This window comes from Plecotus auritus (genome assembly GCF_963455305.1).
Source record: "Plecotus auritus genome assembly, chromosome: 1".
NCBI classification, from domain to species: domain Eukaryota; kingdom Metazoa; phylum Chordata; class Mammalia; order Chiroptera; family Vespertilionidae; genus Plecotus; species Plecotus auritus.
In genome coordinates, this window is record NC_137770.1 from 70,847,575 (window position 1) to 70,861,276 (window position 13,702).

General features: G+C 47.1%; 1 protein-coding gene across 1 annotated transcript in view; it reads right to left on the reverse strand.

Moving 5' to 3' along the window:
* The window catches only part of STARD9 (StAR related lipid transfer domain containing 9), a 142,164-nt gene that overhangs the window by 38,894 nt on the left and 89,568 nt on the right, over window positions 1-13,702 (reverse strand). Inside the window, exons 11-20 of the mRNA XM_080657070.1 lie at window positions 12,490-12,587; window positions 11,895-12,098; window positions 11,618-11,715; window positions 9,701-9,799; window positions 9,249-9,320; window positions 6,764-6,943; window positions 3,219-3,270; window positions 2,736-2,873; window positions 1,960-2,042; window positions 1,713-1,816 (exon numbers count right to left, since the gene is read on the reverse strand). Of these exons, the coding sequence (XP_080513196.1) occupies window positions 1,713-1,816; window positions 1,960-2,042; window positions 2,736-2,873; window positions 3,219-3,270; window positions 6,764-6,943; window positions 9,249-9,320; window positions 9,701-9,799; window positions 11,618-11,715; window positions 11,895-12,098; window positions 12,490-12,587 (1,128 nt within the window). The remainder of the gene's footprint in view (window positions 1-1,712; window positions 1,817-1,959; window positions 2,043-2,735; window positions 2,874-3,218; window positions 3,271-6,763; window positions 6,944-9,248; window positions 9,321-9,700; window positions 9,800-11,617; window positions 11,716-11,894; window positions 12,099-12,489; window positions 12,588-13,702) is intronic.

The following is a 13,702-nucleotide window of genomic DNA, read 5'->3' on the forward strand; positions in this document are numbered from 1 at the left end:
TCTCTGTCCTTTCTGAATGAAAGGGTGCATTCTCAGTGTTAATAAAAGGTCATGTCAGTGCCCATGGAGCTAGAGAACCCAAGAAGGCCGTAAAAGGACAGGAGACCAGTGTTCCCTGGTCAGCTGGATGAGATGGGGACAGGAAAGCAAAAGGGAGGCTGCATTCCTGGACAGCTCCCCATAAGAACCTCCCACCTGGGGAGCTGCAGCTGTGGGATGTTGGGTACTTGGCAGAGCACTCCACATGTTCTAGCTCTTTCATCCTACTTCAAGGATCCCTGGGAGAGAGATGGTAGTACCCTTACTTAGAGGAGCAAATAGACCCAGAGACTCAGTAACTTGCTGAAGGTCACACAGCTTTTCTGTCATCGCCAGGAGGCGAAGCAGCTTTATCCAACCCCATCATCCTCGTTCTTTAAGTTGCAGGGCCATTCTCTGTAAGCCTCTGAACTCTGGGAAAAAAAGATCCTAGTGCATCTTTCCAACGGAAATCTTACCTAAATAAGGCCTCCTTTCATGGACTCATTACAAAAGGGAGGGCCACTCTAAGCAAGAGCCTTAGCCTCAGTCCTGAGTCCAGCTTGGCCTTGATGCACTTGACCCTGTGTCACCCCTCCAACCTTACCAGTCCCCCCATAGAACCCCTCAGTCCCTCCTTAGACTCTGGTGAATCCTTTGGCCCTCAGCAGCCCCGCTGTGAGGATGTGCCTGCTTCACATCCCTGCACCAGTGTACCTCCACTCCTGCATCCAACATCCCTCACTACACGGTCAGACCTAAGACTATCTTCAGCTGCCATTGCACTCACCTGGCCCGAGGAAAGAGCAGCTGGATCCCTGTGAAGGAACCAAGGGACCAGTGCCATCAGAACTCTTCCATGAGCCCTGTGCTTGTGGTGCTGGACAGCACCCTGACACCGGTGGTCTCACAGGCACCGAATCCCCTGCTGACATTTCTAAAGGAAATCCCCAAGGCACCAGCCACTTTGGCTATGGTAACAGAAGGATACCACTGTTCCCAGTACCAAATCCACAGGTATCTAGATCGGGAAGGGAATTCTATGAAGAAATGGATGAAGAATGACTATGAAGAAGAAAAGTAGTTGCCACCAATCAAATATAAAACTCTGGCTCCATGCCTCACAGTTACAGTGCTGGTGAAGTGGATGGGAGAGGGCAGAACCCCAAGATATTTTCACATTGCTTCTGGAGGTCCTGCCCTGTTATGCATAGTTCTGGACACTTAGCAAAGAGAAAAAAAGGAGTCTCAGTCCCACAATGTCTTTAAAAACTCAGAGAAAGCCATAGTTCTGGAAGCTATGTGACACACACCCGAGCTCCCACACAGGCAGCATGGAAGGTAAAGAGGTTTACAGGGAGGGAAGTTCAGAAGCTGTATCAAAGCTACCTACAAACACACATTTAAATCTTGTTGACAGAGGAAAGTGGTATAAGAAACAACAAATGTCATGCCTTTCAGTGATGAAGAAAGCTGGAATATCAAAGAGGAAATAAATGAGGGCCAAGACCACTTCCCTGCCAACTATCAGCCGAGCAGCTAGCTCAGCATCTTCAAATCACATTCCAAGTTGGTGCAGGCCAGGCTCCATTCAGACCTTGGCTGCTACCCTCATCTCCTCCCAGCTCCATGTTGTAATGGACTAAGAAGAAACACTCGTAGGTTTCACAGCAAAATGAGCAGCTGTTTCTCACCTTTTCTTCCCAAGCAGAGAGCAGAGACCCAACCTGGAGGCAGTGACATCTCCATCCAAGTTCAGCCACTCCAAAGAGCCACTACCACCAACAGCCTCTCCGACCTGGGAACAGGAAGAAAGCACAGCAAGACTGCAGTCATCAACCCTCCCCACCCTCCCAAGAGAACCAGACAAAGCTCAAACTCCTTCCCCAGAAAGGAGAAACAGGGAGGCCAGCAGCCACACAGAGAGCACAGCATGCTAACCTGCCTTCTCTGCCGAAGGACAGCGGCCTCTGCTGGGTGGTTGAATCGGAACATCTGTGCTTTCCCCAGGGTTATGACTGCTCCTGCGGCATAGAGGCAGATGAGAATTCAACCAACAGCTCCTGTTCTGAGTATACACTACATGCAGGGCACTGTTCTGGGAGATGAAAGTCCTACCCTCAACAAGTGGATAACTTAGCTGAGCCAATAAAATATATATTCATTGGATACTGCACAGCACATGCATCAAACTAATGAGATGAACAGGAAGAGTCTGGTACTCAAAGGAGAAGCAAGATGTGTTCCAGGTGTAGTAGTCAGGGAATACTTCAAGGAAGAGGGGGAATGTAAGCTCAGCCCCAAAGGACAGACAGAACTTAAACAGATTAATAATAATAGTAATAGTGACAGTAATAATGAGTGTTTACTAAATGCCAAGAACACTGTTAAGAACAACATTACATGAATTAGCTCATTTAATCTCCACACTTCCTGCTATTCAATCCTATTATTATCCCCATTTTACAGATGAGGAAATTGAAGCGCAGAGACTTTCCCAAGGACACAGAGCTAATAAACACAGGGACAAATTTCAGATTCATTCTCCATTCTGGGGCCCAAGAATTAGGGCTTCTTGCATGCGAAGAAGACTTATTAGGAAACCTTCAGATCTCTGGGTGCAGAGACTGCTTCACTGAGTTCTCTGAGTCCAGCCCATGAGAATGGAGCTTGTCCATCACTCATCGTGGCATAAAAAGGGCTGTAGACAGTCCTACCTTGGGTCAGACGGCAGGAGGCAGTGACCTCCCGGCCATTGACTAGGCAACGAGCCCCCTGGGCAGGCTGCAGAACGACGACCCCACAGGCGCTGGTGATAGTGCAGTGGTCTCTCTCGATCCATTGACCCTGCAGGACTACAGAAGAGGTGGGGGTCACCTGGATGGAGGCATGGCCCAGGGGAACACCTCCTCCATTCTTCCCATGAGATCAGAATCCACATCTGGAAGATCTCAAATCACGACAAGAGAGGAAGAGCCATCACCTGAAACCACCTAGTCCTGGATCCTCCCACATGTGGGTCCCCTCCTATCATGTCCCAGCCACAGAGCTGCAGTCCCCCAGCCTAGCAGCAAAAGGAGCAGCCCTTTAGAGGACTTCAAAGATCCTTTCCACTCAGAGCACCATCCGGTTCCTCTGTAGAAACCTGTCAGGCCTGAGCACCTGCCACAAAGTGTCAGACCAGACGCTCTGTCACTTACCAATATCCTGTTCCTGCTCTGAGTCAATCCTTCCTATTTTTGTTGTCCCCTCCTAAAGGGAAAAACAAGCCAGTGAAATTAGAATAAAAAGGAACACAGCCCTGCCTCGAGAGGAGAGTCCACTTGTTTGAGTTTATCACTGTCTTCCCCCACCCATCCTAGCTTTTCCCACATCACTTCTCAACTTGGGTTCAGGCTGTTCTGACTGCTGTGCCCACTCACTCTGCAGCCAGAACAACCTGAGAGGGTAGGGGCAAAAAATATGTAACAAAGCAGCGCCAGATCTTTGCAAAGTCCAACAAGTGTTGGCAAACTCCTACAGCCTGAAGTTAGGGAACAGCCATGGCCATCAGAGACCTTTAGTTTGAGGAAGTGGGCACACAGGTATAGCTTTTCCCAGGGGCTGAGGATCATGTGGTCCAGTCAGTCTCAGACACACGTGTTCTAGAAGGTGAATGGGAGCACAGGACTTTTACCTTCTTGGTCCGCAGATGAAGTTTGACAGACACCAGATTGTAAGAAGGATAAAGCACGAATAGGACAAAAGCACATCTAGAATAAAAAAAAGGACTGGAAGAGAGTATGAGAGAGGAGGGGAAACGGGAGTTAGTATAAGTGAGTCACAAGGTTAGTAGAAGACAAGGCCTTTGGCCTTTATGACAATTCAGACCACATAGCTCTGTTGAGGAAGGCAGCAAATGGCAAAGAGTTGTTGAGTTTAGATAAGTATTCATCATTCACTAAGTAAACCATTCGCTATGTCCTAGGCACTGTGCTGAGTGCTTTACAGGCATCTCTTATTTAATCCTTTAACCCAAAATGTAGGTATTATTATCCCCTGTTTATAGACAAGGAATCTGAAGCTTATGGAACCCATAAACTAAATAGGAGAGCTCTGGCTAGAATTCCGTGCTTTTCCAACCTCAGCATACCACCTCTCCAGTAGCTGAGGCTTCACTATTCACAGCTAGAGGGTGTGTGTGGGGGGGGGGGGGCGGGGGGGGGGTCCCTGCAGTTTCTCCAAAAGAGCTTGTGAGAAGGAAGACTCCTAGAAGTGATGAATGAGGCTCTGCGTCTCCCTCTACATGCACACCCACAAATAGCCAGAGCCCAGACTTTTCTGCTCAGCCACTGAGGATCACACAAGCCAATGGACACTGGCCTCCAAGCACTGCCAAACAGAATCTAGAGAAAGAGGTCAAGACCCCTCATGTGGGTTCAGGGTCACCCCTGATGATGAGGCACATTCCTCCCCAAAGGATGAAGGCCACAGCACATCACAACTTCTAGACCTGCAGGGCAATAACAACCAGAAAATGCGATGGCATCTGTTTAACAGGATTGAACTGGTGCCTGTGCTTGCTGCCCCTCTGCCTCCTTACCCAGGGGAGGTAAGCAGCACAAAGGCACGTATGTGGTGAAGTCCAGGATATCAGTAACCTGTGTTCTATGCATCCTTCCCTCGGCCCCCTTCCATCGAGGTTCCTCCTGAGGTGGCTCAAGGGAAAACAGCTCCCGGGGCATTGCTAGTGACTAGTCCCAGATCTGGAACCAAGTCAGCAAAGCAAAAAACAAACAAGAGAGAATCCTGAGTGATTACTGTTACATTCCCCAAACCAGGGTATAAACAAATGAAGGGGAAAATGAGTACATAATATGCAGAAATGCCAGGATTAGCACTAACTGGAACCCCATGCCCTGGCTCACTGGAAACGCACCCAGAGAGGGAGTGCCACCTGGGTGTGCACTGAGTCAGCAGGAAAACCAGCACATCTATGTTCAGACGGGCAGTTGTGTCCTTTGACCCTCAGCTGTACCCCAAGCTCTACCACTTGACTTCCAGCTTCATCTGCTCCTTCCACATGCAATCAATATATCAGATCAGTTCTACTCAAATACTGACCATTTTAATCCACCTGGTCTCTTCCAGACTTCCAATCTCTCCCTGTGGCTCTGACTAAGAAGGATCCATAGTATTTAGATTCTGCCTGAGGCATTTTCACTGAGATCATTTGCACTCTGTGTATCATAAAATAAGCTACTTTAACTTTGTCTGAGAAGCCCAGTCTCTGACAACTCCCTCAGGGCTTATCCTAAGGACAGACTTTCTGCACATGATGAGCTTTGCTAACATCTCACTACCACATGCACTGCAGCATTAGGAGTCTAATTTCTCCAGGGATAATAGCAGTATTACACAATCCCCATAAACTCTGTTCCTTTTTAATGTCCGCTGGGGACAATTATGAGAATGAAGATTGGATTTTCAGTGAGCACGTAATTTGGACACGTAAAGTATATTTTATCTTCCATAGAGACTGTCCTATAGCAGGATGTTTTTTATGAGGTCAGGATATAAAACTATCTACCCTGGGTCACTGACTCTCAAACTGCTTCATTTAAAAATGAGGACCTTGCCTCCAGGTGACAAAGAACCAGCTGAGCAGGGTCCTTCATGGAAAGCCTTAACTTCATTCTGTTTTCTCTGGGTGGCTGCATGTCATGCCCTGCCCTCCACCCCCCAGCCCTTTAGACTCTCCCTCATGCTTTCTCTAAGGTTTAGGTATCTACTTTCTCTCCCCTCTCTTCTTTCCCAAGTAAACCTAGTAATGGAGAATTGGGAGGTGCACATTTTGTTGGTTTGGGGGTTGAGTGACATGGGGAAGTATTGAAAGAAAACTGTTTCAGATTGTCTGACTGCCCCGTTAGCCATCTGTAAGCAGCCTGCATTTGCACAGCTCAGGAGCACCAATGGTACTTTAAGGTTAGGATTTCACTTCCTTGCCTGCATTCGTGTGTTTTAGGAAGCCAGAAAAGGAATACAAGCAGCATCGTTCTTATTTTAAAACTAGAGGCCCGGTGCACGAAATTCATACACTGGGGTGGGGCGGGGGGAAGTCCCCTCAGCCCAGCCTGTGCCCTCTCACAGTCTGGGACCCCTCGGGGGCGGATGTCCGCCTGCCAGATAAGGCCTGATCCCTCTTGCAGTCTGGGGCTCTCACAGTCCAGGACCCCTTGCTCCTTACCACCCACCTGCAGCAGAGGTGGGAGATGCTTCTGCCGCCGCCACTGCGTTCGCCAGCCATGAGCCCAGCTTCTGGCTGAGCTGTGTTCCCCCTGTGGGAGCACACTGACCACCAGGGGGCAGCTTCTGTATTGAGCATCTGCCCCCTGGTGGTCAGTGCGCATCATATTGACTGGTTGTTCTGCTGGTCACGCCGCCATTTGGTCAATTTGCATATTAGGATTTTATTATATAGGATGAGGAAATTAAGGTTCAGAGAACAAAAGTAAATTATATAAAAGCAACAGTAGCAGCAACTACAAAAGAAAAATGATTGTTCTGATTTCCAGTTTTCTGCTCCATTCATACAAAAGCCAAACAGGTCCCAATTGGCTGGCTAGCCGTTTCCTGCGGGCAAACCTGAAGTCGGCTCTGGGACACCTGTCTCAATTCACAAATGCACGGCTGCTGCCACTGGCTTTTCCCTCCTTGACCTCTGGAGCCAGTAGCTCAGGAAGAGGGAATGCACCTGCCTACTCACCTTGAGGTGATAGAGAACAACACCTGTGCTGAGCACATCTTCCTCCAAGGCCATCAGGTGTGGCAGGCTGGAATCGATGACAACCCCAGCCCTCCTTCTGTTGATGTCCACTCTGTAATGCTCCATGAGGGCCTTCCACTCATCCCACTTCTGAGCCCAGTCTTTAGTCAGCTGGTCTATCTGCAGAGACAGAGGAGGTGGTCTCAGAGACTCAGCGCAGGAAGCAGACCTAAAGTTGAGGTGGCATCCTGGTCTGATCCCCCACCTCTCCCTGGGTATTACTTCCTTACTCTCCTCACCGCTACTGTTCAAAGCCCCACAGAGGCCCTTGCACCTCCTCTGGGAGATCTCTGTGTTGACAAGTTTTCTTCAATAAGCAAGTGTTACTTTCATAAATAGAAACTCCTTCATAAACATTATTTTTAAAGTTTTCTGCAACAGCATGTATTATTTTTATAACTGGGGACAAACACTATAAATGTTATTTTTAAAAATGATGGAGATATTAGTCAGACATCTATAATCCCCTCTCCCCATCCCCTTCTATGGGAGCCATCCTGGGAATCCTTTTGTGACCTAACACTTCTTTCTCAAGGAGCAGCACCTCCTCTTCTAATGTGAGTGTGTATGTGGCTCAAAGACCACAAAGCACAAGAGAAGTCTCCCCAGGGGGAATATATGAAACTATTACACCACATAGTAATAAAATAACAACAATAAAATCCTGAGGGCTTGTTATGTATTAGGATCACAGTTTTAAAAATAAATATACCAAGACTTAGGGGCCTTAACACCATCTAGAGAATGTAAACAAATAATATTGAATGCAGAGTCCTTTTTCCTTCTTAGAGTGGAAATTCATGCCTAGGCAGGCAGCTTATCCTCAAAGTGGAAGAACTGAGGAACCCAAAAAAGAAACTGAATTCACCTAAATACTTCTCTCATAAGTGCAATACTTAAGAAAAAAAGAAACTATGCCAAGTTTGCATACAACTATTTTATGTACCCTACAAAAATTATTTTTAAGGTCATAATCCCTGAGTTGAAATTTGAAAACTACAGGGTAACCAAAGGACTGAGCTGGATTGGGACCTGGCAGAGGTGAGCAGCAGGTCACTCTGGCTTGGTTTGGCCAACCTGGCACAGAACCTGGAGGCACGGCTGAACACGCCTCCCTCTGGCCGGCTCTCTTCCCAACTCCTTTGCTGCCTAACATCACAGGATAAGCCAGCCCGTTGCAGATTCAAGCCCCCTTGAATTCTGCTGGCCTGCTTAACGCAAAACTGCTAATAAGCCTGGAATGATTTTGACACTTTATCTCTTATGTATAGAAATACAATATTTTCTGAACCCCAGATTAGAACATATGGTTAAACACAGAATTTCTGAGAAGCTTCTGGATGTATGATATAGTCCTAATGTTTAGTTTGGATAATATGTTGACATAACGAGGATACTTTAATAACACATAGGATGATGTAATAGAATACTGGAAATTGAGACATTCGGTTGCAGGATCTAAATAGAACCAGCAAATAATGCCTGCCTTTTTTTTCCTTTTAAGTGTCTCTGGGAATCACCACTTAATCTAATCACCCAAAATGTTTTGTCTGCCCTCTCACAGGGTCACGACAGCAGTCTCTTTTCTGGTTGTCTCTCTGCGTCCAGGCTTCTCTCCCTTCAATCCATCCTACATACAACTGTCATATTAATTTCCCTACTATATTTCTTTATTATCACCACCCTGGTTCAAACCTCCCAAACTGGCCCTCACCTTAGCTCCACTAACCTCTACCAGGAGCACCCATTCCCGATAGCTTAGCCTTCCTCACACTGTGTGCTTCCCCGTGGCCTCCCACACCTGTTCATTCTCTCAGTTCCATGGTGTTGCTTATGTTATCCCTCTCTCACCCCAAATTCCTTACCCCTTCTACCTACCTAACAAACTCTATCAATTCTTCCAGGTCTAGTTCAAGTTCTCTGACTTCCAGCTCCAGCAAGGTAATACATAAAGTGAAAATTCCAAGCCATCATGACTCTTTCCTTCCCGAAGGCCTTTTGTCTAACTCCTACAGTTATTACATTCAACCTCTCTCTAACTGTGCTTCCAACTACACCGCAAGCCACTTGAAGGCAGGGACTACTTTGTATTTCTTGCAGCATCATGCAGAGCACCTATTTGGTGCTCAATGAATACATGTTGGTTGGTTGATTTACTAACTAGAAAACAAATTTTATTTTCTAAGCTATTGTCACTATCCAAAGGGAGTTATGAATCTTTAAGGGAACAAAACAAAGTCAGAAAGCTTGTCACCAGCCCTTCAGACAAACAAATCCCCCATTCAAGGCCCAGTGAAGACAAAAATTATCTCTAAACCAGACAGGGTGCTGACGAGGGAACGGCCCAGGCCCAGGAATGATGGAGGAGATCAGACCGCCTCCCCGAGTGATGTAAAACACAACGGGGTCCACCTCACACACCCACCTTCAGTTCGTTCTGGAGAACCAGCTCCTTCAGATTCCCATCCTTCTCCTCATTCAATGAACTGAAGTTTCTCTGCACAAAGAAAGAGCTGTGTTTCATGGGTCCCACCCTTACTCTGATGAGGGGACATCAGATGCAGATAAGGGAAAGACTATAATTAAAATCAGAAATAAATCAGAAGCCTAAGTATTTGAGCTCAGATTGACACAAAGAAGGTGAATTCAAGGAAATTTTTCTGGAGGGTCCCATTCCCCATATCTGCCCACACACAGAATAAGAGCCATTCAGGCAAATGCCCCTGGACAACAGAGATGGTTGTCCACTCCATCTGAAACTACACAGGGAACCAGAGCAATCTCCATCCTGTTTCTGAACTTGAGTTACTTAATTGAGAACACAGTGAAGCAGGACTCAGATTCTATGTGGAAGAAAAGGGGCTCTTGAATACTCACAAGTTCTGATTGCCTGCATACCAGTTCGAAGCTCAGTAGCATGGCTTTCAGTCTTCTAATCTCTTCCCTGAGTTCTCTGATCAACTTTACGTTTGCATCCTGAAACACAGAGAACTCACTGTGTTGATATCAGGCCCTGGATAACTATGAGATGCTTCATGCAATTAGCTTGGAAGAAGTAGATTACTCCTTGGGAGTACCTTCTGGGGTAGTCTCTTACAATGTGGTCCCAAGACTAAGAACTTGTTTCAAATACAAATTTTGTCCCTACCCAACACCTCCTAAATCAGAAATTCTTGAGGGCTGGGGCCCAAGCTGTGGTTTAATAAACCCTCCAGGAGATTCTTATACACACTGAAGTTTGAGAATCACTGTCCTAGAGCAGGAGGTCAGGCATTTAACACAAATGCCAGGGCATTTCAGATAGTAGGTGCTAATCTTTCTGTATTGTAACTAAACTTAGTACCTGTTTAATTACATTGCCTTTTTTAACCCTCAGCTAAAAATATGTTTTTATTGATTGTAGAGAGAGAGGAAGGAGGACAGAGACATAAGCAGAGAGAGAGAGAGAGAGAGAGAGAGAGAGAGAGAGAGAGAGAGAGAGAGAGAACATCGATTAGTTGCTTCCTGTACTTGCCCCCACTGGGGATTGAACCCACAACCTAGATATGTGCCCTGACCAGAATGGAACCTGCAACCTTATGATGCACTGCAAGATGCTCCAACCAACTGATCCACCCGGCCTGAGCTAATTACAATTACGTTGCCTTTTAAAATATAGTCCACAGATGGGCTAGAACTGTCTGGCCACTAGTTTGTAATCACTGCTGTGGAACTATTCACTGAAATTGCAAAGCAGATAAGGAATTTTTGGAATATTCTCATTATTATTCATCTTTCAAAACTAATGAATTTATTATGTGCCTATTTTAGCCCAAAACAGAGATGTCACTACCATTTGCATGCATCAACATATAAGCATGTATTAACATAAACTCAGAATAAAATTAGTAAATAAATAATAATTATTAAGTAAATAAATAAGAAAATAATCTTTCTTATAGTGACAATGGTACACCATGGATGTTAAGAGGAATGGTCTTAGGGAAATATCTAAAATAAATTATTCATAAAAGATTATAAATGAAGTCAGTAGAGATATGAGAGAAGGGTGTTAACACTAGAAAAAAGAATTTCACTTCCTTATTCAGACAACAAGTTTGGCAAGAGGAGAGAGAGAGAGAAATACTTAAAAAGAATGACATCGCCCTGGCCGGTTTGGCTCAGTGGATAGAGCGTCGGCCTGGGGACTCAGGGGTCCCAGGTTTGATTCCGGCCAGGGGCATGTGCCTTGGTTGCGGGCACGTCCCCAGTGGGGGGTGTGCAGGAGGCAGCTGATTGATGTCTCTCTCTCATTGATGTTTCTAACTCTCTTTCCCTCTCCCTCCCTCTCTGTGAAAAGTCAATAAAATATATTTAAAAAAAAATGAATGACATCAGTGAGAGAAATAACAAAAGGAGACCTTTATGTAAAGTACTAGAGGACTGGTGCACAGATTCATGCACTGGTGGGGTCCCTAGGCCTGGCCTGCACCCTCTCGCAATCTGGGACCCCTCAAGGGATGTTGGAGAGCCGGATTTGGCCCGATCCCCACAGGCCAGGACGAGGGACCCCACCGGTGCACCATCAGGGCCAGGGAGGGACCACAGGAGGGCTCCAGGGCGTGTCCTGCCCGTCTTGCCCAGTCCCGATCAGCTGGACCCCAGCAGCATGCTAAACTACTGGTCGGAGTGTCTGCCCCCTCGTGGTCAGTGTGTGTCATAGCAACTGGTCAAACAGTCAAACAGTTGGACACTTAGCATATTAGGCTTTTATTATATAGGATAACAGACCAGGACTTCAGATGAAGGTCTCACCTCATTCACCCGTGGCTTGTTGATGATGTTCTTGGCATTGGATGCATATCTCAGTGTGCTCATGGTTTCACTGTAGCTAGTGTGTGCAGGAGACACGGCTAAGGTACAAGGAGAAAGTTAAAAATGATGCCAAGCCCTCTGACCCAGTCCATAACCACTTGCCTTGCTGTTACTGTCCATCTGTGTAAGAGACCCTTGATGAAATGGGTGGTCATAGCCCTTTCTCTGAGGCACAGTACCAGTCCTAACCCAGAACCAGTCCCAGCTTCCTACTCACTGGCAACCATGATGGTTCTGGAGTTGCCTCCAAGGCTGTCCTTCAGCAGCCAGGTCAACACGGAGTCCCGGTATGGGATATAGGACTGCCTCCGAGAGGGCCCCCCTTCAATGCTGGTCCCAGGAGAGCCGGAAATCCCACTGTCACCATTTCTGGTTACACTGTTAAGGCTCTGGCAGCTGCTCAATAGTTGAGAGTTCTGGGCTTAAAATACAAAAAATAATAAAATTGGAAGAAAAAGAAATCCTGAAACAAATGCATTAAAAGAAAACAATGGCTAGGGAGCACTTCCTAATCCCTTTCTGCATACAATAAGATGCTTTAAGTTTGAGTTCTAAATAAGACTTTGGACTCATGACAGAGTACTTGAGTTACACAATTTTTAGTCTCTCTTCTTTCTGAAATGAGAGTACAGGGATAATGGCCAACCTGTATTCTAAAACAACAGATAAATATCTATTTTTATGCCCCAAACCAGAAGGTAACTACATCAAAAAGAACCTTGTATCTGCCCCATTTTGATAACATGAAAATACATGAGTTATTCTCCAAAGTCTCCCTCCCACTCTGATGATCCAGTCTATCAGCCAAATACCTAAGGTGGAGATGACAATTCCCAGAGTCACAAGAGACTTGTTGATATTGGCTCCTTCAGTGATCCGGTCCTTACAGTAACTGGGGTCTGCTCTTTCACTAAAACAATCAATGAAAAAAAAAAACCACACAAAAGCATACAAGACACTATCCTTACAATATTGCTAAAGATACTATCCATTATGTTGTATATCACATAAAAGATCCACATAATAAATTCCTTTTAGAATTTAATTCCAGAAAAAAAGTTACCATCTTGTAATGAACTAGCATTCTTCTGTTTCTCAGGCATTAAAAATCAAATAATTCATTATATTTCTGTTTTTATTTTGGCTGCCAGAATCCTTCCAGCTAAATGCAATACTCACAATTATATTAGCACCAGAGGCCTAGTGCACAAATTTGTGCACGGGTGGGGTCTGGCCAGCCTGCCCCAATCAGGGCTGATTGGGCGCAAGGCCGGCTGTGGGGAGGGGCTGCGGGTGGTTGGCTGGCTGGCCCCACCCCCTGGTTGAACTCCCCTTGGAGGGGACAATTTGCATATTAGCCTTTTATTATATAGGACTAGAAGCCCAGTGCACGAATTTGTGCACGGGTAGGGTCCAGCCGGCTTGGCCCCAATCGGTGGATTGGGGTCAGGCCTGTCGGGAGGAGGAGATGGTGGGAGGTTGGTCAGCTGGCCCGTCCCGATTGGGGCCCTATCAGGGCTGGGCCAGCTGGGGAGAGGGGCTACAGGCAATTGGCTGGTGGGCCCCACCCCCAATTGGGGTGGGGGGCTGACTGGGGGCAGGGCTGGCTGTGGGGAGGGTCTGTGGGCAGTGGGCCGCCTGGCCCCACCTCCGAATGGGGTGGGGGGGCCAATCAGGGGCCAGCAACCTGGAGGAGGGGCCATGGGTGGTTGGCCGGCCAGCCCTGGCCCTGATCAGAGTGGGGAGGCTGATTGAGGGTGGAGCTGGCTGGGGGGAGGGGCTGCAGGCCAATAGGGGTGGAGCAGGCCAATCGGGGGCAGGGCCAGCATGGGGGAAGGGCCGCAGGAAGGTTGGTCGGCTGTTCCGCCCTCAATCAGGATGGGAGAGACCGATCACGGGTGGGACGGCTGGGGGGAGGGGCCTGCTGGAGGTTGGCCGGCCGGCCCCACCCCTCAATGGGTTGGTTCACTGGCCACAGTGGGCATCATAGCGACCGGTCATTCCAGTTGTTACAGTGTTCTGGTT